We start from the raw sequence: 27772 nt of genomic DNA, 5'->3' as shown, positions 1-27772 counted from the left end.
CCATCGAAATTTCCTTTCATTCAATCGGGATTTCTTCCCATTTTTATCAAATATATCAATGTTTCATCAATTTTCATACAATGAACATTAAAATCATATTCACATCAATAACATACATTTCAAGCATCTAAGAATATAATTCAAGTTACACGAACTTACCTCGATACTTGTTCGTATACACAAATCTACTGATCCCGAACTTTTTCTTTACCTCGATCTAGCTTCGTATTTGAATTTTATGGATCTAAATAAATAAATTTAAATATCAATTTAATACATTTCATGTTCATATGCAACATTCTTTATAATTCAACTATTATTTATAGTTCATTTAAAACTGTCTACTTGAGTCATAGTCACTAAATTATTTTTATTTTGAGCTAAAAAACTCCAAATTAGGATACACTAATTTTTCTTGAAACTAGACTTACATATCTTCTTACCATAAAATTTTCAGGATTCTTGGTTTAGCCAATAAGTACAGTTTATTATTTAAAGTTACCCCTGTTCTGCTGTTTGACAGTTCTGACCCTTCTTTACTAAAAATTAATTATCTATTCATACAGGATTCAAATGATGTTCTCCTTTGTTTCTATTAAAAACATACTCATTCAAGATTCTAGAAATATAAATTTAAGACCATAATTATTTTTATTTATTTTTTATGATTTTTCAAAGTCAGAACAGGGGAACCCGAATTCATTCTGACCTTTTCTCACAAAATTTATTATATCTAATGATTTACAAATCCATTTATTACACCGTTTCTTCTATGAGAAATTAGACTCAATAAGCTTTAATTCCATATCTTTTTCATCTTTTAATTAGATTTCTAAAATTTATGGTGATTTTTTAAAGTTAGTCTATTGCTACTATCCAAAACTGTTTTAGTGCAAGCTGTTTATTACCATTTTTTCCCTAAGCTTTTAATAAATAATAATTTCGTCCCTACTCAATTAGCCTCTTAATTGAGCTGATTTTTCTCAATTAACACTTTATTCTATCACTTGAAACTACCTTATAACCTTTGGGAATCAGAATTTCAGCACTAGACTTTAATTCCAAACATTTTTACAATTAGATCCTAAAAATCAATTTCTATTGAAATTACCTAATAAAATCATCTTATAAACAAATTAAAGCTTAAATTTTATTCTATTTCATCATAAACTTACAGCACTCAACCATGGTGACTTTCAGTTTCATCCATAAAATAAAAAACTAATGAATTTAATAGTAGGACCTAGTTGTAAAAGTCTTAAAAACACAAAAATTATAAGAAAAGGGCAAGGATTAACTCACTTGGTGAAAAAAATATGGAATACTCTCCTATGGTGTTTTGGCTGATGAGAATGAAGAAAAATGAAGAGAAATCTAGATATTTCCTATTTAGTCCTATCTTTATTTAGTTAATTATGCAATATTCCAAATTTGCCCTTAAATCATCAATTTTCCTGTTCATTTCATGCCCTTGCCGTCCAGACCAAATAAATTTTGGGTATAATTGCCTTTTAAATCCTCTCTCATTAGAAACTTAAGCTATTTAATCATTCTAGCAACTTTTACGCTTTTTCCAATTTAGTCCTTTTCATTTAATTACCTACCCAAACGTTAAAATTTTCTAACAAAATTTTAATATCACATCACTAACATTTTATAAATATTTATAAAAATATTTCCTACTCATTTTTACGAGATCAAGGTCTCAATACTTTGTTTTTACCCAATTCCTTCAATAATTCTTTTTTTTCTAACTAACCACTAAATCGGTAAAATTTTTCTATCGATATTTTAATACGATTTTCCTATCATATAAATATTCATGCAAAAATAGTAAAATAAATTTCTCTTTAAATCGAATTTGTGGTTACGAAACCACTGTTCCGATAACCTTGAATTTAGGCCATTACACCATCAATTTTTCTATTCAAAAGTTCTACCTGATTGGAAAGCATAGTAACCGAATCAAACTTAAAAACGTCGGCTGCTTTTGTCGGCTTTGTCCTCATGACTTGCCACTGATAATTGTTTAGTGGAATCTCTTCTATGAACTCATAAGCTTCTTCAGGTGTTTTATTATTGATAGTTCCACCAGTAGCTATGTTGATCATTTGTCTAGTCGAGGGATTCAAACCGTTGTGGAAAGTTTGAACTTGCAGCCAAAGAGGCAACCCATGATAAGGGCACCTTCTCAATAGATCCTTGTATCTCTGTCATGCATCATAAAGTGTTTCTAAATCCATCTGCACAAAAGAAGAGATATCATTCCTTAATTTAGTTGTTTTAGCCGACGGAAAATATTTAAGCAAAAATTTTTCAGTCATTTGTTCCCAAGTGGTGATTGACCCTCGTGGTAACGAGTCCAACCACTGTTTAGCCTTATTCCTTAATGAAAAGGGAAACAACCGAAGGTGAATGGCATCGTCAGAAACACCATTAATCTTAAAGGTGTCGCAGAATTCCAGGAAATTTGCTAAATGAGTGTTTGGATCCTCGTCCTGCAAACCATCAAACTGAACAAACTGTTGTATCATTTGAATAGTGTTAGGTTTTAGTTCAAAATTATTTGCAGCAACAGCAGGTCCAACTATACTCGATTCAGTTCCTGTTAAAGCAGGTTTAGTTTAATCATACATAGTACGAGGAGCGGGATTTTAATCTACTGAATTTGCAGCAACTAGAGAAGGTAATAGATTATTCTAATTTTCAGCCATCTCCTCGGTATTAGTGTGAATATCGCCCTCTCGCTCTTCCTCTATGTATTGTAGACTTCACCTTATTTCTCTTCGGTTTCTACTAGTTGTGCTCTCGATCTCACTATCAAAAAGAATAGGTCCTGACGGGTTTCTTCTAGTCATAAATTATAAAAACCTGCCAGAAGTAAATAAAAGAAAATTTAGTAATTAAATTGCAATAAAAATAAAAAATGGCTAAAGTAATAAAAATTAAGCGTTCCTAATATCTTAGTCTCTGGCAACGGCGCCAAAAACTTGATGGTCGTGAAACTAACTAAAAATTCGACTAAGGCAAGCGCACCTATTGAAAGTAGTATAATTATGGTGAGACCGGGAATATCATATCCACAAGGACTAAAAGTACCAGTAATTGCTGTCTTTTTATTATCTAACCTAAGAATTAAAGGATGTTTTTAAACTAAAACTAATTATCTAATTAACTAAGATTATGACAGAGATTAAAGTTGGAAAATACTTTTTAGAAGAGCGATAGAGAAAACAATACACAAGGAAGAATCCACCTAGACTTCACTTATTACTTCTGAATTAGACGATTTATTCACTTGACTTAATTCGTAGAAATCCCTAGTTTATGTTATTATCTCTCTCAAGAATAAAAAAAACTAACTCTAGGTTGATTAATCAAAATCTCCTTCTAATTAAAACCCCTATTGTCGCATTAACTCAGTCTATGGATTCCCTTATTAGATTTGACTCTAATCTGGAAGATTTATGTCGTCTTATCTCTAGAATTGCATGCAACTCCGCTTAATTATGAATGATCTACTATTAAACAGGGACTTTTGCTCCACTGAATAAACACATCAAAAACCTGAATTAATATCCTGGAATATTAAAACAAGGGTTAAAACTCACAATTAAGAATAAGAACAAGCATTTATCATATAATTCAAATAGTAATAAGATTCGTCTTAGGTTTCATCTCCCTTAGGTATTTAGGGAGTTTAGTTCATAATAATGGAAAACATCTCAAAATTGGGAAAACAACAAAACATAAAGAAACCCAAAGAACTTCTAGGGAAATTGAATGGAGATCTTCAGTCTTGAAGTAGACCCGGATTCCGAGCTGATTCCGATGGCTATCCTTGAGTATCTCCTGCCTTCTACTCTACGTGTCCCCTTTGATCCTCTTCTCGGGTGTTTATATAGACTTTGGAATGCCCAAAATAGCCTAAAATTACCCTTTTTCCGAATAGAATTAGACTTTGGCTCAACAGGGACACGGCTGTGTGCCACGCCCGTGTACAGGTGCTCAGGCTGTGTGCAATTCTGACTTGGTTTAATGTCGACATGGCCATGACACACGGGCGTGTGGTTTACCCGTGTGAAAATGCTTAAACCATGTGAAACACTGAATTAGGCCTAATTTGTCCGTTTTTGGCCCATTTCATGCTCTTTTTGCCTTCCTATGCTCGCCTAAGTATAAAACATGAATTTAAGAGATTATGAGCATCGAATTCAATGAAACTAAAGAAAAATCATCCATAAATATGTTAAACATGGTGTAAAAAATATGTATATATTATGGTTTATCAATATTCCATCTTTTAATGGAGAAAAATAGGTTATCACCCTTATTGATGATTTTTCAAGATAATGTTACATGTATTTGCTTGATGAAAAACCTCAATTAGTAAATGCTCTTGACATATACATTAATAAGGATGAAAGACAATTAGATAGAAAAGTGAAAATAGGAAGATCTGGTAGAAGTGGCGAATTTTATGAGACATCTATTGAATCTGGACAATGTCCAAGTTCAATTGCAAAAATCCTCGAAATTCGTGGCAAATGTGCACAGTATTCTATGCCAGACACACCTCAACAAAATGGTGTGGCAGGAAAGCGTAATCGAACTTTTGATGTGTTGCGAAACTAACTAAAAATTTGATTAATGCAAGTACACCTATCAATTAATAGTATAGCTATGGTGAGCAAAGATATTCTAACAAAGAATAAAAGTACTAGTAATTATCGTCTTTCTATTATTTAACCAAATAATTCGAGTGATTGATTAAACTAAAAATAACAAAATTAATTAACTAACGAACACGACAAAGAACAAATCACGAAAATAATCGAGTAACAAACAAGAAGCGAAACAATATCCAAGAAAGAATTTACCTAGATTTCATTTGTCACAATCAATCTAAATTACGCAATTTCTTTACTTAGTAACTTGATCCGTGGAAATTCCTAAATTATGCAAATATCTCTTTCGAGCATAATAGCAATTGACTCATGCTGTGGATTGCATGCTATAGATTTATTTGAAATTTATTTCTAATTAAAACCACTATTGTCACATTAACTAATGCTATGGATTTCATTTGAAATTTATCACTAAATAAAACTCCTATTATCACATTAACTCATGCTATGGATTCCCCTATTAAATTTTGACTCTAATCTGGTAGATTTATGTTATTCTATTTCTAGGATTGCATGCAACTCCACTCAATTACGCAAGATCTACTTTAAACAGGGTCTATTCAACCATCGATTTAAGCACATCAAATATGGATCAATAATCTAAAAATACTAAACCAAGAATTAAGCACACATAATTGAGAACAAGAAACTAAGTATTTATTGCGTAAAATAAAAATCCAAAAGACAAAATCCATTATAGGATTCATCTCCCCTAGGTATTTAGAAAATTAGCCCATGGTTGAAAATAAAAAACATCTTAGATACAATATAACCAAAAGAAACAAAGAAACTCATGATAATCTCCTAATAAATTAAATAGGAATTTTCTATCTTGACGAAAATCTGCTTCAAACTGGCTTCAATTGTGTTGTTCGAGTCGTTTTCTTAAATATTCTATGACGGCTTACTCCTATCTTCTTATTTTTATCATATATGTCTTAGAATGCCCCAAAAACCTAAAAATAGTGATTTTTTGCAGTTCAGTATGTAACTTCACAAAATTGACAGAACCTACAACATGCCCATACAGGTCACATGGTTGTGTTTTCTGGCCATGTGAAATGGTTCAACCCGTGTGGTTTGGTCGTGTAGAATGGTTCAACCCGTGTAGCTCATGTAGCTTGCTATGACACTCAGATTTTCTCTCGTTTTTCACTCTTTCTGCTCACAAGTGCTCTATTAAGCATTAAAACATGAATTTAATATTAAGCATTAAAACATGAATTTAAAGGATTAAAAGTATAAAATTTACAATTAACATCAACTAATCACCCAAAAAAGCATTAAGAATAGGGTTAAAACATATTACTTTTAACACTTATCAACTTTATTAGATATGTTTGGGAGTATGATGATTAACTCCTCATTACTTATATCATTGAGGATGCATGCACTTAAATTTGTTATATGGTTATTAAATAGGGTTCCTAGTAAGGCAGTTCCATAAATTCCTTTTGAGTTAAGGACTGAAAGAAAATTTAGCCTTAGGCACCTACATGTTTGGAGTTGCTAAGCAGAAACAAGAAAATATAATCCACGTGAAAGAAAATTTGAATCTCGTACGATAAGTGGATACTTTATTGGTTATCTAGAGAAACCTAAATGATGTAGGTTTTACGTACCAATCATAGTTCGAGAACCGTAGAAATTGGTAATCATAGATTCCTTAAAAATGGTGAAGTTAGTGAGAGTGTTTCAAAATAAGTTGTGGATATAAAAGAAATTGGAGTAGAATTTCCCACACTTATAATTTTCTTTTATCCACAACTACCACAAATGTTGTTCCAACAATTAATAAATGTTCTAATAATGTTGAACAACATTTAAATGATGAAACACATCTAGAAGAAACTAACTCACAAAAATTTGATGAAAATGAACCACAAATAATGTCATTAAGAAAATCTTAAAGAGAGAAAATAGGTTATTCTTGATGATTTTGTGGTTTATTTGCAAGAATCAAAATTTGATATTGAAATCAATAAAGATCCAGTATTGTTTTCACAAGTCATAAATAGTGATGAGTCTGATAAATGGCTAAGTGCCATGAAAGATGACATGAAATCTATGGAATAAAACAAAGTCTGGAACATTGTTAAATTGCCAAAAGGTTCAAAATGAGTTGAATGTAAATGAGTTTTTTAAAACCAACCATGACTCAAATGACAATATCGGACAAAATAAGGCTAAACTTGTTGCCAAAAGTTACACTCAGAAGGATGATATTGATTAGAAAAAAAAAAAAAACCTTTCTTACCAATCTCTAAGAAAACCTCCTTAAAAATTATTTTGTTGTTGGTGGCTTATTATGATTTAGAGTTACGTCAAATGAATGTGAAAATAAAATTTTCAAATGGAGATCTTGAGGAAGAAGTTTTTATGGACCAACATGAAGGTTTTACAGTTGAATGAAAAGGTCATATGGTGCGTAAACTTAAGAATTCATATATGGACTTAAAAAAACTTCGCAGCAATGGTACATCAAGTTTAATGATAATATAGTCTTTTGGATTTCAAGTAAACATTATTGATCGATGTATATACCAAAAGATTAGCGGGAGCAAGTTTATTCTTAGTTATATATTTTGACAATATTTTGCTTGCTACAAATGATTTTGGTATATTGCATGAGACAAATTTTTTTCTCTCGAATAATTTTGAAATGAAAGATATGGGAGAGACATCCTATGTGATAGGAATTGAAATATTCCATGATAGGTCACAAGGATTGTTAAGATTGTCCCAGGAAAACTATATTAAAAGATTTTAAAGAGCTTAAATATGTATAACTATTTAGTAGAATTGTTCCTATATATGTATAACTATTCAATAGGAATATGTATAACTATTCAGTAGAGATTAAATAGAATCAATTCTTTATAATTATGTTGTGGGTTGTTTGAATAAAGAATCACATGCTCATGTATAGAAGATCTAATTGGTTAAAAATAATTGGATATTAGGATTTAGATTTTACTAGATGTCTTGATAGCAAGAGATACACTTTTAGCTATTTATTTATATAGTTGATGAAGCTATGTCATGGAAAAGTGCTAAATCATTTACGATGGCATCATCTACGATCAAAGTAGAATTTGTGGCATGTTTTAGGGTTACTATTCATGCATTATGGTTGAGGAATTCTATTTAGAGACTTGGGGTAGTCTACACCTTTACCAAGCCGCTGAAAATTTATTGTGATAATTCTGCAACAATATTTTTCTCCAAAAAATGACAAATATTCCAAAAGTGCAAAACATATGGAATTAAAATATTTTGTTGTTAAGGAGGAAGTTCAAAAACAAAGAGTGTCCATAGAGCGTACTAGTATTGATCTTATGATAGCAAATTCATTAACTAAAGGCTTACAACCAAAGACATTTAAAAATGTATATATATATATATATAGAATAGGTCTTGGTTGTATTGATGAATGAAATTTTATAATATTGTGACACTGTGAGCTAATTATGGTGATTTTGAAATAAAATGAACATATTTCTTGTTTATTATGATCTTGTGCACATAAATTTTAAAATTATTTAAAACGGGAATATATTTATGATTACTTAAAAGACCTTTTATATTGAGTTGTAATGTTGTGGTATTTAAAAAGAAGTATGTGACTTAAGCTACATACAACTGTCATAACTCACATTTGCATTTCACAATAATGTGGTAATGATGATGAGTGTTAGATTTTTTTATGCGCGCTCAATGTTTATTATATTAAAGTTTTTGTTTTATCTCATTAGCCAAGTGGGAGAATGGAAGATTTTAACCCAATTAAGTCTAAAATAACGTGACCAAATTTAAAGGAGATAAAGTTTTTAGTTTTAATAGAAGTAAAAGTCATTCATTCGGTTATTGATGGAAGTACCGGATTAAAAGTTGATAATTATAAATTGATCTACCTCCACCACACAAAACTATAGATAAAATTATAGCCGCCATCACTTAGGGTTTGTGTGATAAAGTTGAACAGGACTTAAAAGTAGCTAGTAAAATCATATTGGACTTCTCATTTCTTTTCAAAAAAATTTGAACAAAGAACACCCAATATATGTATTCTTCCTTTTGCAAAAGGAGAGTTAAGGTTCAAATTTGATGTCTGTCTCTACCCAAACCCTCACCCATTCCAATCCTAATGGCACAAAAGAACAGCTTCACAAGAAATGAGCTGTTTTCCATTGTAAAGAAAAAATTAGAAAATAAATAAATGAAATATAAAAAGAGCTATGGTTTCTTCCCCTTTTGAGGTTATACTGAGTATGCTAACATTGCAGGTTCAGATCAGTATACGAACTACAGCAAGACCAACAGCAGTATGGAAACAAGTGTACCTATGCAGTATTTTATCAAGTCATATTTTGCACCTTCCAATTGAGCCTCTAATGCGTGAATTTCCTGAAAAAAAAAGTTTTATAATAGGACTAAAGAAAACAAAAAATGTCATGAATTCAATTAAATAAACCAAAACCATTTCTGGTTCACAGAAAAACACTAACCCGATCAAGTTTGTTAGTGAGGTTAGATGTTACAGCATTCTGATTTGTAAGCTCATCCCTTATTCTCCTGCAGTTGTTAGAGAACACACATGCATTATACTGTTTCGAGTGGATTTTATGGGAAAATAAACGTATCTTTCACTTTCTTACCCTCTTTCAAGATTCAAATCCAATCTATGTTCAGCAGTGACTTTGTCAATTTCATGTCTGCGTCATAACCAATACCCTTATCAGGGGATGATCGTAATAGGGAATATGCACATTCAGATTGTTACAGGCAAATGGAGATACATGTTAGACTCAAAAGTCAGACCTTAATTCACTGCGCATCTTCTCTATATCATGTCGAAGCTTCTCGTTCTCATGTTGCAACAAAGAAAAATGGTGCTCCTGCATAACTTAGTGTTCAGAAAGATCACTCATTTGAACAGACAAAGAGGCATCAACTCAGATCCAATCCTTGGTCAGCATCACAAGAATTGTTTAATATTCAACACTTACCTGTTTTTCCTCTTTCCCTAAAAAGTAGTTCTCAAGAGATGTTCCCATCAATAATACAGAAAACATCAGGTCTAATACCAATGATTTTTCAAATTTGATTTTAATAGTAGAGCTTTACAGAAGTGTAAATATAAAGAAACCCATGTTGTTGGCAGAGCAGAGCATCAGTTGACTAATTTGAAATCTCACAATAATCTTTGGTGTATGGCCACCGTTAATCAACTTACTGAAGCAATTTCATCTAATCTAAAACCATCATTCTATACTGTTTCTCCCATTCAAGCAATCAAATGTTAATAGTTGGAAACAAGTTTCAAAGTCCCAAAGCAAGTTATTACAGCATGAAGGGGAGCCTAAACATGTTAACACTTTGGATAGCAATTTGCTAAGTGCCAAGAATTCAGCTTTCCTCCATCAATAAGAAACAATTCAACCTAAAGGGATTCAATTAATACAAAACGTATAGATAAATAAAAGCACAAACATCAATAAGTTCTCAGATTCCACTTACAATAATCAATGTACAGAAGTGGTACAAACCTGAGAACCTTGAACTTCTGACTTTAGCTTGGAAAGATTGGCTTCTTGAGTCATTTCACTCTACCAAAGGGCAACCTTTTACGAGTTAATACAAGAAAATAGGAATAAAATTTTGGAAAAGCAAATAAACAGATAAGATTTATTCCATATAACCCGCCTTGCATTGTAACAACAAAGTGAAGTTTTGCAAAGCGAATAAGAGAAAAAACCCATACTTTCTGCATCTCAGACTTGGAAACAACGGAAAGAGACAGATTTTCCAAGCTGCCATTCAAAACTTCAGTTATGGCAGCTGTTATGGCCTCGGCTTGCTTCGAAGGCAGACCTTCAGCCTCTAATCTCCTAACCTAAGGATAATGCACCCTTTCATTATTCTCAACATTGAAATTTCCCAGTATCATCTTTTCAACATCTTTAAAAAAACAAAAAAGAAATCTTTGAAATTACCAAAGCTAATGTGTCGATGAGAAACAATCTCTTTCCATTTGATTTTACGAGCTGCTGAGAAACCTGTCTCCATTGTGAGAAGGGAGAAGGAGAAAGTGACAATCGAATGGCTGAGGGAGGAAACGTCGAGGCATCAAGAGGGGAAACCACTCCTTTGAATCTGCTAACTCCCCCTATCGTCCAGGAATTAGGTCCGATTTGACCCACCCGTTTACAAGCGGCCACGGCGGCCATTAAATGGGAAATTTGAATAGAATAAAAAAAATGCAAACTGAAAATCCCAAGGAAGAACCCACCAATCTCGTACAGATTGTGAAGAGAAAGTTTTAAGAAGAAAAGGAAAAGATGAGTTAGTAGTTATAAGACCATTTGGTTTAGAATGACATGAAACCCAAAAAAACAAGAATCTGCTGCCGCAGAGTTTGAGGAAGAAGATAAAAATGGGGATGGGATTTCGAGCAGCCAAAGAAAGTTTTAGTAATGGGGGCATTGCTAATGCTAGCTAAAAGGGGGGGGGGGATGCCATTGGTGGCTATTGTCTCGGGAAATGGAAGGAGATATTTCACGGTGGTTTCATCACTATTAATTTCAAGGAAAGAAATCCTTTTTGACTTTTCAAGACCACAGAGGCTCAAAATTAGTAACTTCTAAATCATGGGATCTGCTTGTTTTTCTGTTTTTCCGACAGTAATACTATTTTTTGGGTATTGGGTACTAAATAAAATTAAGAGCAAAAATCAAATTTAAGAAAGTTCAAATTTCATTTTTGATAAATTACATATATCTGTCACTTTAAAATTAAAATATTCATCATTATAATTTTTTATTTAATCATTTTAATTAAAATAATTATTCAAATTAATCACATTCATTAAAAATTCTTTTAATTTATTAATAGATTATTGATGTGACACATTAGTTTATCGGATAATTGATATTAAATATTTTGACTTTTAACTAAAAAATAGAGAATTATCTATCATTAGAGATTACCGCTTATTGAAATTTTTGATATCCAACTTGACATGCGATTTGCCAATTTTTTGATTGGGTGAGTCTCTAAGTTTTATTTTCATATATTGTATTTGTATGTTTTAGGAGTGAAACTGGTTTCTACATGCGTCACAGGACTGAATTTTAGTCTAACAAAGCTTAAACAGAAGCCAATTTCAACTCTTGAAAAACATATATTGATGCTTAAAAACAGTAAGTGAAGCAAGCAAGAATCTCAAGAAAGAAAGCACAAGCAAAATGAAGTAAATGCTCTCTGTGTTATTAATGAATGAATGAAGGATTACAAAAGTTTATATTTATAGTTGAGTTCAGCTGCATCTCACAGTAGAGACCAAATTATTCCAACAAATCAAATTCAAATCTATCTGCAAACAAATTTAAACTTTTTTATAATCCAACAGGTTGACCAAATGGTTATTCACTCTGCATCTGATCCTCCTCCAACACCAACTCTTTCTGCTCATTATTTCTACAATTACTTTATTTGATGGCCAGCTACATATTCCAGATAAAACCCCAACACCCCAAATTAACATGAACCATCTCCCTGTCTCCCTCTGCATCTAAAGCACACGGATTTGTTGCACACACAGTATGGGAAATCAATGGTAAATAAATATTGATTTGTTCTTGTTATTATTCTTCCGTTTTAAGAGGATAAATACATTGTCGGTTGGCTTCTGCTCAAGTTGGTTGACTTGAAGAACTACTTGGTTTATAAACTAGAGCTCGAAGAATATACGTATCCTCATAAAACCGGAAGCCAACTATGCCCATCAATGAAATCAATTGAAATAAACGGTTTTGCCTCCTGTCGTGTAAGTTCTCTCGCCCACGAAACTCGCCCACCAAATTCAGCTCCAGGTCCTGAGCACTTATACTGTCCGTAAAACACAGTCCTGCAATTTAATTCGACACATTAATCGAACTTGTCAGCTACCTAAATTGAAGAGTTAATCAAATGAAGGAAAGAAGGTTCTTTTTTTCTTCTTTACATTTCTCTATTTTTGTCTCCCCAGTCATACCATCCTCTAGGGGTGATGATCTTGTCCATGTAAGTATAAACAAAGACCACCCTAGAGAAAACGCCCCAAGCCCGACCGAGATAAAGGGCGCCCGACCCCGTGACCTTGCATTTAACGAAGGAGAAGCCTGTTTCCTCAAGCATGCTTTCCCTTTTCTGGGCTGTCAAGGCTCCATAGCTGTTGGTTACGGCATGCAAGTGGCAGTGTTTATACAGGGAAAGCCCATTTCCGAATATGAAATCTACCGAACCTTGGATGTAGCAGTGTCTGAAGTAGTGCCTGCCAATGTGATCGTAAAGAGTATCTTGTGCTCCAATAAACTTGCAACCGATAAAGGCTGCTGCATCTGCTGATATCCTCAGTGCCACTGCTTGCTTTCCTAATGCACCTGACGGCGGTAATGGTGCTTTGTTCTACCAAAGACAATCTACAACTTAACATAAAGATTATGGCTGAAAAAGAACTAAGAAGAACGACATTGATGATTAACATAAATATAGGATGAAAGAACTGCTTCAAATTGGAAGTTGACATGAGACTGTAATCTAAAGATAATGGCTGACCTTGAAGGTTATGTTCTTTGCAATGAAATATGGAGAATTAATGGCGAATGTTGCAGAACCATAGGTGCCCAGTGAATGGCCTGACTGCCCCATTTTGTCAGCTGTGTCATCCCACTCAATCACGGTTTTGTCTGCACCAGCACCTACTATTGTAATGTAAGCCATGGTTGCAGGGATTTCAATCTTCTCTCTGCATTTGCCTTTAAAATTCCTAATTAGAAACTAAATGGCTATCTGCCACCTGTAAGTAACAAAGCTATAGAACAAACTCTAGATTTTACCTGTAAATTCCTGCTCCAATGAAGATTACAACCCGACAGTGATTAACGACTGGAATCGAACTAATAGCCTTTTTCACTGTGGCAAACTCCGCAAGACTTGGTTTTTTGTTTACTCTTATGGTTAAGCAGGGCTTTAATTTGTTCTTGGGTTTTCCGAAGAGAGAGTGCTTGAACGAAGACTTTTGTTTAACCCAGTTCATATAGTCTTTTTCAATCACCTCATATTGGCTAAGCCTGTTTGAGGTTACTGCAAAACTTGCACCACCCAACACCAAGATAAACATGAATAGCCTCATTATCATTTTTCAATTGCAGTAAAGCTACCAGGACTGCTTGAAGGATATTGATTGATTCTGGGTTTTATAGTTAAATGAGAATGGAGCTCATTGCATGGGTATTGAACTTAAAAACTTTTTGGTTGCTATGGAATATTTAACGACCCCAAAAACCCAAAGAGGATGATGGAGTTGTAATTTAATGACTGGCAAGGGTTGGCTTGTATCTTGATGGGCTCTCCCTACCTGCCATTCCCTTTAGACCAAGCGGTGACTTCCAGTCGGTTCTTTTTGTCAGTTCATGGTTTTGCCAGGCATTTGCAAGAATCCTAGCACAGGTCATTTGCTAGGGGTATTCCGTGAATGTATCATGGATGTACTCATTTTTCACTTTCAGCTTAAACATACATTACAAGATTGAAAGCAACAAGAGCTCCAAGACCAAAAATGAAGATGATGGACCCCCTTCCAATTCCCTTCTTTTCCTCCTAAACAGAAGTAACCCACGTTAGTCCATCCTGGTGTGAAGTTACTAACACACAATAGAATTTACTTTTGATATAATAATTGCTGGCAAGTTTTGTCATGGGAATTTTTTGGGGTTTTCACTTTTCACTGCGCTTTGACATTTTGGGTATCAATGGAAAGTGGTGCAGAAAGTAGACAACATAAATAATGGACGTGGGCCATATTTAATGTCTCTTCCTATTTGTAGGTTGCTAATGAGCTAAGAGAAACAACCAATGCAAACGAAATTGTTACCGGGCACAGGCGGAACAATATGACAAAATTATAAGTAGGAGTGAGTTTTGGATTGAATGGAAAGAAAATTTTTTAAATTAATTGATTTGATGAATTATATTTTATTATTTTAATTTGATTTAATTTTTTTTGAATTGAATCGAGTGAGATAGAATTCGAATCGAATCGAATTAAATATATTTGTTCAAGTTAAATTAAAAAAATATTTTAAGTCATTGTAATCACTGTTATCTACTGTAATCAAATTTGTCTATCATAAAATTTTAACACGAATATTTTATGATATCATCAATAATTCAATTTTAGCAAAAAATTATAAATATTCAATATGATAAAACAGTTCAATAATATAAATAATACAAAATGTGAAATTTCATTTAATAATATAAATAATATATATAAATAAAATTATTATTATTTAGGTTTAGGAATTTTTTTTTGGATGATTTTAATTTTTTATTCAAGGGTAAAGGATAAGAAGTAAAAGTTTAGGGAGAAAATAAAAAATTTTAGAAGTTGAGGGAGTAAAATTTGGAGGGGGAATAAATAGGAGGAGTAAAATTTTGAAAGGAAAAAATTAAAAAAAACAAGGGGATGGGTTGGGGTATTCAATCGGTTAACTGACCCGAACTACAATTAACCGAATTAACCAATCCTTTTAAACCTTTAACCGTTAACCAAACAGAAATTTTTTCAAAAAAAATTATCCGAGCTGAACTTTTTCGGTTAATTCGGTCGGTTAACCGAAATTTATATATATTTTTTATTTTTGGTTAAAACAATTATAAAACATATAAAAAGTTAACCGACTTAATCGACCAATTAATTTATATTTCCAAAAACTCAACCGAACCGACCAAATACTTATATATTATAATATTATTTATTAAATGCGGTTAATTCGGTTAACCGATCGATTTCGAACCGAATTAACCGTTAACCGAACTTTTAAAAAATTATTAACCAACCCCTAACCGAATTAATTCAGTTAACCGACCGATTAACCGAATTCGATCAGTTAATTGAATTAATTTGGTTTTATCCGAAATTTGCACACCCTTAAGGATGGTTTGGGGTAAAAGGGGGTAGAATAGGAGGGAAGCAAAAGTTATGAAAGAAAGTGGGAGACAGTAAAAGTTCTGGGAAGAAAGTGAAGAAATTTAGGAGTTTTGAGTAATAAAGTAAATTATTATAGTTTGATATTCGGTTTATTTGAATTATTCGAATTATTCGAATTTGAAAACTAAATTCGATTCAAACTCGAAATTTAAAAAATAAATTCGAGTTGACTCGAATAACTCGAAATTTAAATTTTTTTGAGTCTAATCGTGTTTTACTACCCTTAATTGTAACTGAGATGATGATGAAAATTTTACCTCTTTTCTTGTCTCAAACTATTACCAAGTTTTGCTTCAATTCATACAATCTAGAGATTCGTACAAATATATATTAATATTATAATTATGAATGATAATAACATTAATAATCCGGAAAAGTCCGGGTTTGGATCTTTGGTTTCATTGTTATATCAAATATGCTTAAAGCAAACATGAAACAAATTTTTTTCTTTTGAAACATCTGAATAGGGACTGGAAACTCGAAAAATAAGCAGAGAAAACATGGATAGATAAACAAAGACAAATTGCAGGTTTTGAGCCCACTTTTGATTTGGTCATGTGTCTTAGAGGCTTTGAATTGTGTGGTGCATCTTTCTTGTTTATTGTTGTGTTAGAAGTGGCAGAGAGTGCAATTCTGAAACTAATTCATAGGACCTCCCTGCTGCCTTATTTCCAATAACTTACCTTTACTCAGACAGAGTGGCAGAATTTAAATCTTCGCATACTCTTGTGTGGCGAAAAGAGAAATACAATTCAGCCATATCTATATCTTAGTAGCAATCAAACATCCAATAGGATGATGAGTAACAAAAAGCCATACCAAAGTGAGCAAGCAAAAGAACAAAAAAAGCAAAAATAATAGTAAGCAAGCTGTAACAAAAACCCATACCAGTAACAAAGTAAGCAAGCAAAATGGGGAAAAAGAACAAAATGAGCAAAACATTTCCCTTGCCGGGACTCGAACCCGGGTCTCTCGGGTGAGAGCCAAGTAGACTACAATGGATCGATGATGTAAGACTCCTTTGTTTTATATATTTATTAATTATTTGTCATTTTTACGGGTAACCAGGGTTTAGGTTGTTTCCCCCATGGTTCTCACACTCTGCTTCCCTATCCATTACAACACTTTCTAGCTCGACCCGACTTTGTATTTTCAGTCATCTCAACAAGGTATGTTTTTTCTCCTCAATATCTTTCCCAAGCACTTTGATTTCGGCTTCTGAATGCTTACTGTGTAACACCGAATAATCTGTGAGCCATGGGTTGAATTATTCTTACATTCATGCGGCCCTTGGCCTTTAGTTCTCAATTGATGTGGAAAAGTTAATTGCTTTCTAGCCCTTCGTTCCTGCGATTTTAGCTAAAGTATAGTTGAGTTGATAATAGGTCGTTTCTCTGATTAGCGTTTTGATTGTATATTCTTAAGGATTTTCAAACTACACTATTGATTGAGTCGTAGGAAAAGAAACGAAATGTTCCTTTTAGATGTTGTCAAGGAGGATGAATGAATGAATCCATATTAGATTCAATATAATGGAGTATACTGCTTAATTTTACAGAGGATGTAAAATAGGCATTCTGGCATTCTAACTTTTGTTTTTAATCTTTTATTCAATTCTAGTTGCCATATAATGTGGCTAATTGAGGCTTTTTTTCATGGAAAACAGCAAGTACTATAAAAATGAGTGTCTCTGGACTGATTGCCAGTCCCTCAAGATGTTGCCTTCGGCTATCTGACTGCAATCAAGGGTTGGTGTGCAGGCAAGTTCCATCTATTCCAATTGCCAGCAAACCTAAGGCGAAATTTGGCAAGCTTCATCTTGAAAGGTAGTGCTCTAGTAACATGAACTAGTAAACTTTGGGTTTGGTTATGTGATGCCATGATCATTTTTTTGTATTATGGTGCAGAAGTAGGTTGACAGTTTCTTTCAGAAGGTGGAAGATGCAGAAAACTCATCTGATCAAATGTGCAATGGATGCTTCCTATGGCGATATGGCTAGTGAATCAGGTGGTAATATTCATTACAAGGACTGAACCTTTTTCTTTTTTCCTTCTTTTCATTTTGGATTTATTGTTTTGATTAGCTTTGAATAAGTACACATGCTATGTTAATAACCTTTTGTTGGAAGTTGAAACAATTTGAAAACCTTTTTTACTTGCTAGTTTCTGCCTTGAAGAGATGTTGCACATGGTGTAAAGTTTAAACTAGCAACTATGTTGCATTGATGTATATTTAATCGTTTCTTTGGATCGATGATTGAGGGGAAATTATCTTAGTAAGTGTATATCCTTTCATAAGTCGGTGATATCTGATTCTGAGTTCAAGATTGAATAATTTCTTTGTGATTCGGATATACTGTAAGCACAGCTGTCGCATAGCTTTTGTTCTTTGAGCATGAAGGTAGTTTAACCCTGACATTGTTGGTTTCTTAATCAACTTGGATATACCTCTTATGTGTGTGTTTGCCAGGAGCCTACAAATTGCTCTTTGCTTATGGAGAATTGTTCCACTGAATTGTACTTTTTTCCTGATTTATTGTTGCTGACCCCATTTTATTAAACTTTGATATGTATTGTTAAAAGGCATTTACCTTATGGAATTTATTCAATAACTGCCTTTGCAGGAGCAGCTATGTTTCCTAGAATTAATGTTCGGGACCCATACAAACGGCTAGGAATAAGCAGGGAGGCTTCAGAAGATGAAATTCAAGCAGCACGGAACTTCCTTATTAGTAAATATGGGGGGCACAAACCAAGTGTGGATGCAATTGAAGCAGCCCATGACAAAATAATTATGCAGAAGTTCTATGAAAGGAAGAACCCAAAAATTGACATCAAGAAAAAGGTCAGGGAAGTCAAACAATCCCGAGTTGTACAGGCTGTGACAAGCAGATTCCAAACTCCAGCCACTAAGTTCATTGTAAAAACATCCATAGCATTTATAGTGCTTGGAGTTCTCACTGTTCTATTCCCAACTGAAGAAGGCCCAACCCTGCAAGTAGCTATATCACTGATAGCTACCTTCTATTTCATACATGATAGGTTGAAGAGCAAAATCCGAACTCTACTTTATGGGTATGTGATAACTTTATGGTGTTAACCTAAAATGTAACATGGTACCCTTGATATTTCTTTCCAAGGCATTTTGTCCTTCCTTCTTTTCTCTTTAACCCTCATCATAATACTGTTTTTAGTCGGCTATGAGATTAACATCAATGCTTAATACTTGTCAAGAAGATGAATGTTCCTTAGAGATCCTTCCATCTATGATCTATGGAAACAGCAAACAGCTTCATTTCATGTTGTCTCGCCTCTTCTAAACGCATTCCTCAAACATCTTTGCTATTGAACCCCAAATTTTTGGAACGTTAACATGCTTTAGTAATCAATTTGTTGCTGCATTGCAGGGCTGGAGCTTTTATATTCTCCTGGTTGCTGGGAACCTTCTTGATGGTATCAGTGATTCCACCTATTCCTATTCTTAAGGGCCCAAGGAGTTTTGAAGTGCTGACATCATTGATAACCTATGTGCTACTCTGGGTTTCATCTACATATCTTAAGTAGTGCTAAAGCACCAGGTTTTCTTATTATAGACTCCCAATTTTGAAGTAATGGATAACCAAAGATTTTCTTGGTAGTAGCTCATTGATCATGTTATTTTAGCTTATGAGAGCTGTGTCATATTTCTACTTTGGGCATTGATACTAAAGCATAGTTTGTGGATGATTTTTTTTTGTTGACTGGTAAAAAATGTAAAACCAGTTCAAAGTAAAGATAGGTTGTTGATTTTCTGAATTGTGGTTTCTTATATGCTTTTACTTCTTGTTGTTTTCCCATCTTTGTGACTAAGATTCTAAATTGCCATGGAATCTTTCTCTAGATTTTCTTTTTTTTTTATATGAACAGAGAATTTGTTTGTGGGGTTGAGAATTGGTTAGACAGAAGTTTATATGCTTAACTTGAATAACCTGAGCTCTAAGATGCCCCAGAGATTTAGCGGCTGAGAATAGCCGTGGGATTGTTCATAAGTGTTTTGAGGATTTTTAGTTGCATGGTGTCTGAATCTGTTCCACAATGACTCCTTGATGTCCTTTGAGGAGCTTTTCTCTTCTCCACAATCAATGGTGTCTGCTTATTTGTTTTATTAGTTGCATTTTCCATATGCTTACAGTTGCCAGATCTTTAGATTATGGGGCCTATGATGTCTACAAGAGAATTGCTTGGTCATTAGCTCACTTCTGCAGCTTGAGGTAACCAATGAGGCTACCACTGATTCTTTACCGCTTCCCCTTACAATCGCTAGAGAATTGATTGAAAACTGTCCTTGTCAGACAAGTTTGCACCTTGTCGTAAGGCTGCAGAATTAGTGGTCCCTGGCCACCTGTTGCTTCGAAATACTATACTATACTATACGTGTTTTTGGTGCATGTAGAAGAGGTGCTTGAAGCATTGAGACTATTGTCATTTATTTATGTTCATCTTCACTTCCCATCAGCATGTTTGTAACCAGGAGACTCTACCACTTGATTTCTTTATTTGAAAGATAATGAATGCATCAAATTGGTTTCGAGCAGGAAGTTAATTTGCTGGCTAATCAGAAGAAAAATATAAATATTCCAAAGGTGTTTACAACCCTTTTAGTAGGATGTCTGCATCTTGCCTTTTGGGTGATTTTAAGAAAGAAAAAAACTCAAAATAATAACAAACAAAAATCAAACAGCTACAAAAAAGATCAGGGTTTTGGCATTGATTTCATTTTTATTTTCCTGGTTTTACAAATTTTAGAAAATTAAACCTTTTATTTCAAGACACAAATTCCACAAGATATGTATGTCTTAAACCCCTACCTCACATCAGCCACACCTTTGCCATACCAAGTTGCCAAGTAAGCATCCATCATGTCAGTTGATGATTGGCCCATGTATAACAGCCTCATACAAGATATCTCTTGGCAGGGGCTAGCAACTATAATTTAGAGAATTGGAGCTTAAACGTTGTGTCAAAAAAGCTTGAGCTGAGAGATAAGAGAAAGCACTGAAAAAGCAAAACCATGGCCTCTGCTTCTCTCCTCAAGACTTCACCAGTTTTAGACAAGTCTGAGTGGGTTAAGGGTCACACCCTTCGCCAACCTTCCACTTCTGTGGTGAGGTGCCACCCTGTTGCACCCTCCGGACTAACTGTGCGTGCAAGCTCATATGCCGATGAGCTTGTCAAGACTGCTGTAAGTGTTCATATAGTTCTAAGCTCTTCCACAATTTGCTCAAGATATATGCTAATACTAAGAAACTGAGCATTTGCTGAAAGAAAGAACAATGATTTTACTAATTGTTGGATGTTTGTAGAAAGCTATTGCTTCTCCTGGCCGTGGAATTTTGGCCATGGATGAGTCCAACGCTACCTGTGGGAAACGTTTGGCCTCAATCGGGCTAGAAAACACGGAGGCTAACCGCCAAGCCTACAGGACGTTGCTTGTTTCAGCTCCTGGCCTTGGTCAGTACATCTCAGGTGCCATCCTCTTTGAGGAAACCCTCTATCAAACCACAATTGATGGCAAGAAGATGGTTGATGTTCTTGTTGAGCAGAACATAGTCCCTGGTATCAAGGTTGACAAGGTAAATCTCATGTCCCATTTTATGGAGGAACATCTGGTTTTTATTTCTAAGTTGTATATGTTACTAGGAGCATGATAATATAAACCCTACAGGGTCTTGTTCCACTGGCTGGTTCAAACAACGAGTCATGGTGCCAAGGTCTTGATGGCCTCGCTCCACGTTCAGCTGCATACTACCAACAAGGAGCTCGTTTTGCAAAATGGTGAGGTTTTTATTCATATGGCCCTCCGTTCGAAAATTTTTCAGATTTCCGTTAGCGTTTCCCTTGTGTTATCCATACAGACAAGTGACATAAGGATTACATACATATATTCTCATTCATTCGTTATGTTTATGCTATTAGTATGCTTCCAAATGTTATTATAGGCGTACTGTGGTAAGCATTCCCAATGGACCAACCGAACTTGCTGTGAAGGAAGCAGCCTGGGGACTTGCTCGCTATGCCGCCATCTCTCAGGTAAGATGAACTAAATTTTATCACGGTACTGTCTCAATTGCATTTTCTTTGGCACTAGATAATCTTTTGGATGTTTGGTCATGCAGGACAATGGATTGGTTCCAATTGTTGAGCCAGAGATCTTGCTTGATGGTGATCACGGAATTGACAGGACTTTCGAAGTAGCCAAAAAGGTATGGGCTGAGGTTTTCTTCTATCTTGCCCAGAACAATGTGATGTTTCAAGGTATCCTCCTCAAGCCAAGTATGGTCACTCCCGGTGCGGAGTGCAAGGACAGGGCTACTCCTCAACAAGTTGCTGATTACACCCTCAGCCTCCTCCGCCAAAGAATCCCTCCAGCTGTCCCTGGAATCATGGTAATTGGCTACGATAATATAAGTTCTTTAACATGCCTAGAGGAAACTTAGCAGCTAATGGTTGTTTGGTTGCATTTTTTTGGCAGTTTTTGTCTGGTGGGCAGTCTGAAGTTGAGGCTACCTTGAACTTGAATGCAATGAACCAAGCTCCAAACCCATGGCATGTGTCATTCTCATATGCAAGAGCCCTTCAAAACACTTGCCTGAAGAAGTGGGGAGGCAGGCCTGAGAATGTGAAGGATGCTCAGGAAGCGCTGCTCATCCGAGCAAAGGCCAACTCTCTTGCTCAACTCGGAAAGTACACTGGCGAAGGAGAGTCAGAGGAGGCCAAGCAAGGAATGTTTGTCAAGGGTTATGTCTATTAGCATGTTTGTATCTTCAACAGGTCAATGAATTTCCTGCACTGAAAATTTAATTGAAAGAGCAGAACACTGATCTTTCATTATAAACGCCTTTGTTTTCCCCTTTTTTCCCTCTTAATAATTATGTTAAAGCATAAGAATTAGACCAATCCATACAAAAACTAATGTGAGCTCTGTGATCGTGCACGTGGAATACTAATCTAACTGCAAAATGTGACTTCAACCATAACTTTGCTCATCCTCAGGGAAATAAGACAAGTGCATTAACACCCATATCAGATACAGACAAGGTTTTGAATATTTAGGAAGAATGCTCACATGACATAACTCAGGCCCAACCTGGCTACTGTGAGAAGATATTCTGTTATACTGAAATTGTCCATACCCTTATTTCAAACTGTACGAAGAGTCTCACATGTCTAGACGTTGCTTCAACATGTGTTGTTAGCCTCCATCCCTTCTGCTACCATTTGTCATCATCAGTGCTCCATCTGCTTCTCCTTATCCTTATCAGTAGGCTGAAATGGGAATCCCACAACTGTAATGTTTTCCATACATAACTTGCATCAGGATTTGGTTATTTGGACCGTCCTCCTATACAAGTATAGCACTACTCAAGTATTAATCATAGGCATTCTCAAATAGTCCTATTTGCTTTATAAGTCAAACAAAAAACAAAATTTACTTCCTATTTGCTTTATAAGTCAAACAAAAAACAAAATTTACAAGAATGTTTAATAACATTATGGAATCCACAAATGTACCATTCATCAATGAAATCTCTCAGTTGGACTTAAAAACCAAGCAGATGTTTGTCAACAATGAAACTGTCAGTACTTCCAAGAACTAAAACAACGCAACTAGCACTGAAATCATTATCTTTAGGAGAAATTCCAAAAATATTATCTTAGTCTTTGTTAATACAAGCCAATTATTCTTTAAGGTACAACATTTTCTGTTCTAAATTCTATCATCCTCCATTTGACCTCATGAACTTTATGAAGATCTCCAACACCCTTTTATGAATTTTCCATATCTATCCTCTCAGCCCGATTCTGCAATCTGATTGAGAAGTCATACAATCCTCATACATAGCTTTGAATCTTTCCACGGATATTGAAACAACCGCATCGCCATTGCAAATGAAAAGCAGAGGGCCTCCAAGTTCCAACCAAGACAGCCTCTTAGTCACACTCCTTAATAAATAATTGCAGATATTACCCCTAAACATGTTGAAAGAACAATTACACCATGTGTTTCAAATGCAGTGAAAGAAAAAGATAAGCATGTTTATATAGGTATAGAAAATAGTTTAAAAGTAGTTCTAACCTGATTGTTTGAGGCTTGCCCATGTATTCGATGAGGCTTCATATTTAAATCTATCATTTTAGTATCGGTTTCGAGATGGCCAACAGCAGCAGCAGCAGCATCTGCCCCATGAACAGGAGAGACCTTGTGATTTTGTTGCTTCTCTCGAACAGGTGTTTTAGGTGGATGATTTTGGCCTCTTCTGGTCTCATCTATATGAGCAGGTTTATCCCCTGGAAACTATATAAAGGACGAGAAATCAAATTCCAATGGCACATTAAAACTCCAGGAGGGAATATATGACCCAAATTCTTTACAGAGATTAAGTAACAAACCTCTACTCTCTGCCTTAAGAGAAGATTTCTTCCATGAGTTCTTTTACCTCCAACATGTACAATCATATCACATTGCAAACAAAGGGAACTTCCATCTATCTCGCAGTAAAAGAAAGCTACATTGGTAGCCAAGAGATGATGAACGTAAGTTTAAGAAACTTGAAACTTCTAATGGAGCTGATATAGCAACAAAGCTCTATAATGAAAGGAAAAGACAAAAAGACACCTGCATACCAGGTGCATTTTCGCATATGTCACAGCGAGGAACATCACTGGGATTTGCCAAACCAACCCGGACATGTCGGCTAGCAAGTTTATTGCACATGTGGACCTGTTTAAAGCAAGGGTTAAAATTTTCACCTGCAATCTATAACAACGAAAGAATTGAAAATCTAATCCATAACAAGTTTGAAGACGCATCCTTTTGGTAACAATGCAAACGAGGTTTTTGAGATGAATAAAATCAAAAGATATAGCAATATATTTTTATCAATATTTGCAATTCCAGCTGAGAGTTTATAGAAAGAATAATCTGAACAGTTGCTTGCTTATGCTAGAAGTAAGTAGTACAGAAGAAAGCGCTTAAAAGACTCAATTTTGAAGAAGAAAAGAGGGACCTTTAGTTGGGTTTAATGGAAAACCAGATTCTGTCAAGTATCTAGAAATAAACAATGGGACTTTCATGCAACCATGTCAAAATCCTGCCTCCTAAACAGAAGAAGAACAGACCACAAAATCCCACATGGGGTGGGGGGTCCATTTAACAGGTAAAACAGACATCCCCCCCCCACCCCCCAGATGTATATTTACATGAAAAATAGAATCAATTGAAGAAAGAACCAACCTTTTCATCACAGGCACGGCAAAGAGCAGCTTCATCCGCAGCACAGAAGACAATAGCAGGAGCACTTTCACAAGCATCGCAAAGGATTCGCATAATTCTCTCTCACTCTCATTCTCTCCTAATCCACAAGCAAAACTATTCCTCTCTCTTTTTTACACAAAATAATAATAAGACACCCCAGAAACAAAAGAACCACCCCAAGTAAAAAGCAAATGAAAACACGCCAGTTTTATAATCAAATGAATATGATAAGTAGAGGCCGCTGTTGTTGGTGTTGGTTGGTGATAATGATGATGATGGCAGGCAAAGACTAGGACTGGTGATAAGGGAGAAAAAATAATATATGTTTTTCTTTTCTTTTATAATATTAGGAAAAGATTAGAGGAAATCTATAAAATGGCAACAAAGACAACAAATGAAATAATGATAGAGAGAGAGAGAGAGGAGGGGCTGGAAGTGGAGGTGTTATTAAAGTTTGGTTTGATTGATTTGGGTATTTGCTTTGCTCCCTTAATGAGATGAGCACCACAAGTTTTCAAAGAAAGACTTGGCTTTTATTAGTTTTGAGTGGTTGAGCGCGTCTCTTGCTCACCACTCACGTATCTGCAATGGGACCCTGTTTTTTCCTCTTCTTCCCACGTGTATACATCCATGGTGAGATGGTGGTGTGAGCAGGGAATTTTGTTAAGTTGTCATAAAGCACTCAAAACAACTTCTCTTATAAAGTGGGCTGTCTGGCTGATGATACCTTGTAAGGAAGCATATCTCGTTTCTATGATTGTCATACAATTCCCAAATCCTTTGGTTGGATGGTTGTATCCCATTTAATCCTATCTAGATTTTTTTTAATGACAAATGTATTTTTCATGTGTCTTCTATATTTTATGAAAATTAATTATTTCAACTTTATAATTATCATTTTCAATAATATAATCTGAGAGAGTTATTTTCTTGAAAACTTTTTTCTTTTATCTTTCTTTTTCTTGACAATTTATGGTCTAATAATAAATATCAATTATCTAAGTTTATGTATTAAAGCAATAACAAAAGGATGAAATTTTACATATTTCACCCATGAAGGTTCAACTATAGTCATGGTAAAATTGAAGTTACCAAAATTATTTAGTCTTGGTCCATTGCTATGATTGATTGGCTAAGGCTAAGGTGGATAAGGATGGGGTTTAAAACAGAATGAATGGTTAATTTTAATAATAATAATAAAAGTTAGATGTGGCAAACAATTGCATTTCGAACACTAAATTTGTAATAGATCGATTTTAGGGTTAATTGGAACAGTGGTTACGGAACTACTATTTCGAAGCCATAAAAATTATTTTAATATTATTTTATGTGTGATGACATGATTATAAAGGTGCATGAAAAATTTGGTGAATTAATTTTAGCGTTCGAGAGCTTAATCGCGAAAAAAGACTAAATCGCATAAAGTACAAAAGTCCTATTTTAATAGTTAAAGGTGTCAAATAGCTAGAGAACCAAAATTGCGGGGTCTTTAAAGGGTAAATAGGCTCTAAAAAGAGTGCTTGGCCGGCCATAGGGACAATAATGGTCAAAAAGGCAAATTAGGTGGGTTTTGGTAGTTATTTGACTAAAATAGAGATAAAATAAAAAAAAGATGATATAATCCCTTTTCACCATTTCCTCTCCACCGAAAATTCAGCCATTGTTGGGGTTTGAAAGCTTGAAAATTTTAGCAACTTGTAACCCTCTCAAGTAAGTGATTTTGATGGTCTTTCTTGATTATTTTTGTATTTTTTAGAACCCTTGTTGCATGAGCTTTCAAATGAGGGGACTATTTTGTAAAATGGTTGAAAGTCTATGTAACACCCCTAACCCGTATCCGCTGCCAGAACAGGGTTTCGGAGCATTACTACTATTTACAGATCACTAAAAAAAATTTAAATACTTACCGATTCAATGCATCATATAAATAAATATATTACCATTCAATCAACAGTTTGACACTTGTATAAGCATCAAACAGCAACATTGTTAGTATACTTGCACATATCTCATATAAATTCAGCATTGATATATCTATTTTCTCGACATATCGCACTTGAGTTTAATAATAGTCTCAACTTACATAAATTCCTTGTATCAACATATCAAAGATAATCATATATGTACATGTCATGAAACATATCATGCTCTTACCGTTTCTTCATAAGCATATATCATTCATTTCATTATATCAATATTTCATGCTCCATCATTTGCATATATTTTATGTATATTTATTCCGGTAATAGCTTATATCAAACTTAACATAAATTATATTCCATGTACTTATACTTATTTCGTTTATCTATCTTCATAATTATTTCATATAACCATTCGTCATTTGATACATATTACCTGAATATCAATTGTTCAACAGATGTTAGAGCGTCTCCCATCCACGGTCTTATTTATCTTTGACATGATTCCATAGTGTCTTTCAACTATGGTCTTACTCATTTTCTGTCATGTTGCCATGGTATCTTTCAACTATGGTCTTGTTCATTTCATATCACGTTGCCATGGTATCTTTCAACCATGGTCTTACACATTTCATATCAGGTTGCCATGGTATCTTTCAACCATGGTCTTACACATTTCATATCAGGCTGCCATGGTATCTTTCAACCATGGTCTTACACATTTCATATCAGGTTGCCATGGTATCTTTCAACCATGGTCTTACACATTTCATATCAAAGAGCACACTCCCACGAACCTCATCCTTACAGTGGGATTACTAGTCCAGGCTAAATC

The 27772-nt window shown here is 34.4% G+C and overlaps 5 protein-coding genes and 1 non-coding gene across 12 annotated transcripts; 3 read left to right on the top strand and 3 right to left on the bottom strand.

Annotated features, from left to right (window-relative positions):
• The first annotated feature begins 2169 nt into the window (after positions 1-2169).
• On the top strand, positions 2170-2276 carry LOC121211815 (small nucleolar RNA R71). Its single transcript, XR_005907033.1, has one exon. It is a non-coding gene; the product is annotated as a small nucleolar RNA R71 (small nucleolar RNA).
• A 6407-nt stretch (positions 2277-8683) lies between these two features.
• On the bottom strand, positions 8684-11368 carry LOC107927006 (protein FMP32, mitochondrial). Its single transcript, XM_041083996.1, is given in 8 exon segments — positions 8684-9014; positions 9017-9095; positions 9197-9263; positions 9347-9403; positions 9510-9586; positions 10238-10297; positions 10453-10584; positions 10685-11368. Coding segments are annotated over 8 exon segments (744 nt in total). The 5' UTR covers positions 10919-11368; the 3' UTR covers positions 8684-8976.
• Positions 11369-11936: 568 nt separating this feature from the next.
• Positions 11937-14256, bottom strand: LOC107926997 (probable pectinesterase 53). Its single transcript, XM_016857957.2, has 4 exons — positions 13568-14256; positions 13287-13476; positions 12694-13136; positions 11937-12597 (listed from the first exon to the last, which is right to left on the bottom strand). Exons 1-4 carry the CDS (start codon positions 13867-13869, stop codon positions 12447-12449), a joined length of 1086 nt encoding a protein of 361 aa, XP_016713446.2. The 5' UTR covers positions 13870-14256; the 3' UTR covers positions 11937-12446.
• Positions 14257-16595: 2339 nt separating this feature from the next.
• Positions 16596-19518, top strand: LOC107926957 (protein CHAPERONE-LIKE PROTEIN OF POR1, chloroplastic). Of its 6 annotated transcripts, none has more exons than XM_016857930.2 (5): positions 16596-16892; positions 17390-17549; positions 17631-17731; positions 18354-18798; positions 19131-19518. In XM_016857930.2, the coding sequence occupies exons 2-5, from the start codon at positions 17404-17406 to the stop codon at positions 19285-19287; spliced, it is 849 nt and encodes a 282-aa protein (XP_016713419.1). In that variant the 5' UTR covers positions 16596-16892; positions 17390-17403; the 3' UTR covers positions 19288-19518. The 6 variants fall into 6 exon arrangements, with proteins under 6 accessions (XP_016713419.1, XP_016713393.1, XP_016713388.1 ...); XM_016857904.2 differs by having other exon boundaries at positions 18348-18798; XM_016857899.2 differs by having other exon boundaries at positions 17631-17734; positions 18348-18798.
• A 144-nt stretch (positions 19519-19662) lies between these two features.
• Positions 19663-22613, top strand: LOC107926947 (fructose-bisphosphate aldolase 1, chloroplastic). The gene is made up of 6 exons (XM_016857890.2): positions 19663-20944; positions 21066-21335; positions 21428-21537; positions 21702-21792; positions 21879-22148; positions 22235-22613. The coding sequence occupies exons 1-6, from the start codon at positions 20774-20776 to the stop codon at positions 22511-22513; spliced, it is 1191 nt and encodes a 396-aa protein (XP_016713379.2). The 5' UTR covers positions 19663-20773; the 3' UTR covers positions 22514-22613.
• Positions 22329-25683, bottom strand: LOC107926990 (B-box zinc finger protein 19). 2 transcript variants are annotated; one of them, XM_041083995.1, is made up of 5 exons: positions 24998-25674; positions 24388-24484; positions 24154-24269; positions 23840-24058; positions 22329-23104 (listed from the first exon to the last, which is right to left on the bottom strand). In XM_041083995.1, exons 1-5 carry the CDS (start codon positions 25088-25090, stop codon positions 23021-23023), a joined length of 609 nt encoding a protein of 202 aa, XP_040939929.1. In that variant the 5' UTR covers positions 25091-25674; the 3' UTR covers positions 22329-23020. The 2 variants fall into 2 exon arrangements, with proteins under 2 accessions (XP_040939929.1, XP_016713438.1); XM_016857949.2 differs by lacking the exon at positions 22329-23104 and adding an exon at positions 23244-23733 and having other exon boundaries at positions 24998-25683.
• Between the last annotated feature and the right edge of the window lie 2089 nt (positions 25684-27772).

This window comes from Gossypium hirsutum, chromosome A12 (genome assembly GCF_007990345.1).
Source record: "Gossypium hirsutum isolate 1008001.06 chromosome A12, Gossypium_hirsutum_v2.1, whole genome shotgun sequence".
Lineage (NCBI taxonomy): Eukaryota > Viridiplantae > Streptophyta > Magnoliopsida > Malvales > Malvaceae > Gossypium > Gossypium hirsutum.
This window is presented reverse-complemented; position numbering and strand designations above follow the sequence as displayed.

Bases quoted from the DNA above. Each gene is read 5' to 3' on its own strand.
- LOC107926997 (XM_016857957.2), bottom strand. From the start codon at position 13,869: ATGATAATGAGGCTATTCATGTTTATCTTGGTGTTGGGTGGTGCAAGT. The intron at 13,477-13,567 runs GTAAAATCTAGA...AGGCAAATGCAG, and splicing joins ATTGGAGCAGGAATTTACAG to AGAGAAGATTGAAATCCCTG. The intron at 13,137-13,286 runs GTCAGCCATTAT...TGTCTTTGGTAG, and splicing joins CAAAGAACATAACCTTCAAG to AACAAAGCACCATTACCGCC.
- LOC107926957 (XM_016857899.2), top strand. From the start codon at position 17,404: ATGAGTGTCTCTGGACTGATTGCCAGTCCCTCAAGATGTTGCCTTCGG. The intron at 17,735-18,347 runs GTAATATTCATT...CTGCCTTTGCAG, and splicing joins TATGGCTAGTGAATCAGGTG to GAGCAGCTATGTTTCCTAGA. The intron at 18,799-19,130 runs GTATGTGATAAC...GCTGCATTGCAG, and splicing joins ATCCGAACTCTACTTTATGG to GGCTGGAGCTTTTATATTCT.
- LOC107926947 (XM_016857890.2), top strand. From the start codon at position 20,774: ATGGCCTCTGCTTCTCTCCTCAAGACTTCACCAGTTTTAGACAAGTCT. The intron at 21,336-21,427 runs GTAAATCTCATG...TAAACCCTACAG, and splicing joins CTGGTATCAAGGTTGACAAG to GGTCTTGTTCCACTGGCTGG. The intron at 21,538-21,701 runs GTGAGGTTTTTA...ATGTTATTATAG, and splicing joins GGAGCTCGTTTTGCAAAATG to GCGTACTGTGGTAAGCATTC.
- LOC107926990 (XM_041083995.1), bottom strand. From the start codon at position 25,090: ATGCGAATCCTTTGCGATGCTTGTGAAAGTGCTCCTGCTATTGTCTTC. The intron at 24,485-24,997 runs GTTGGTTCTTTC...TGCTTTAAACAG, and splicing joins GCCGTGCCTGTGATGAAAAG to GTCCACATGTGCAATAAACT. The intron at 23,105-23,839 runs GTTAGAACTACT...ATACTTGTATAG, and splicing joins GGCAAGCCTCAAACAATCAG to GAGGACGGTCCAAATAACCA.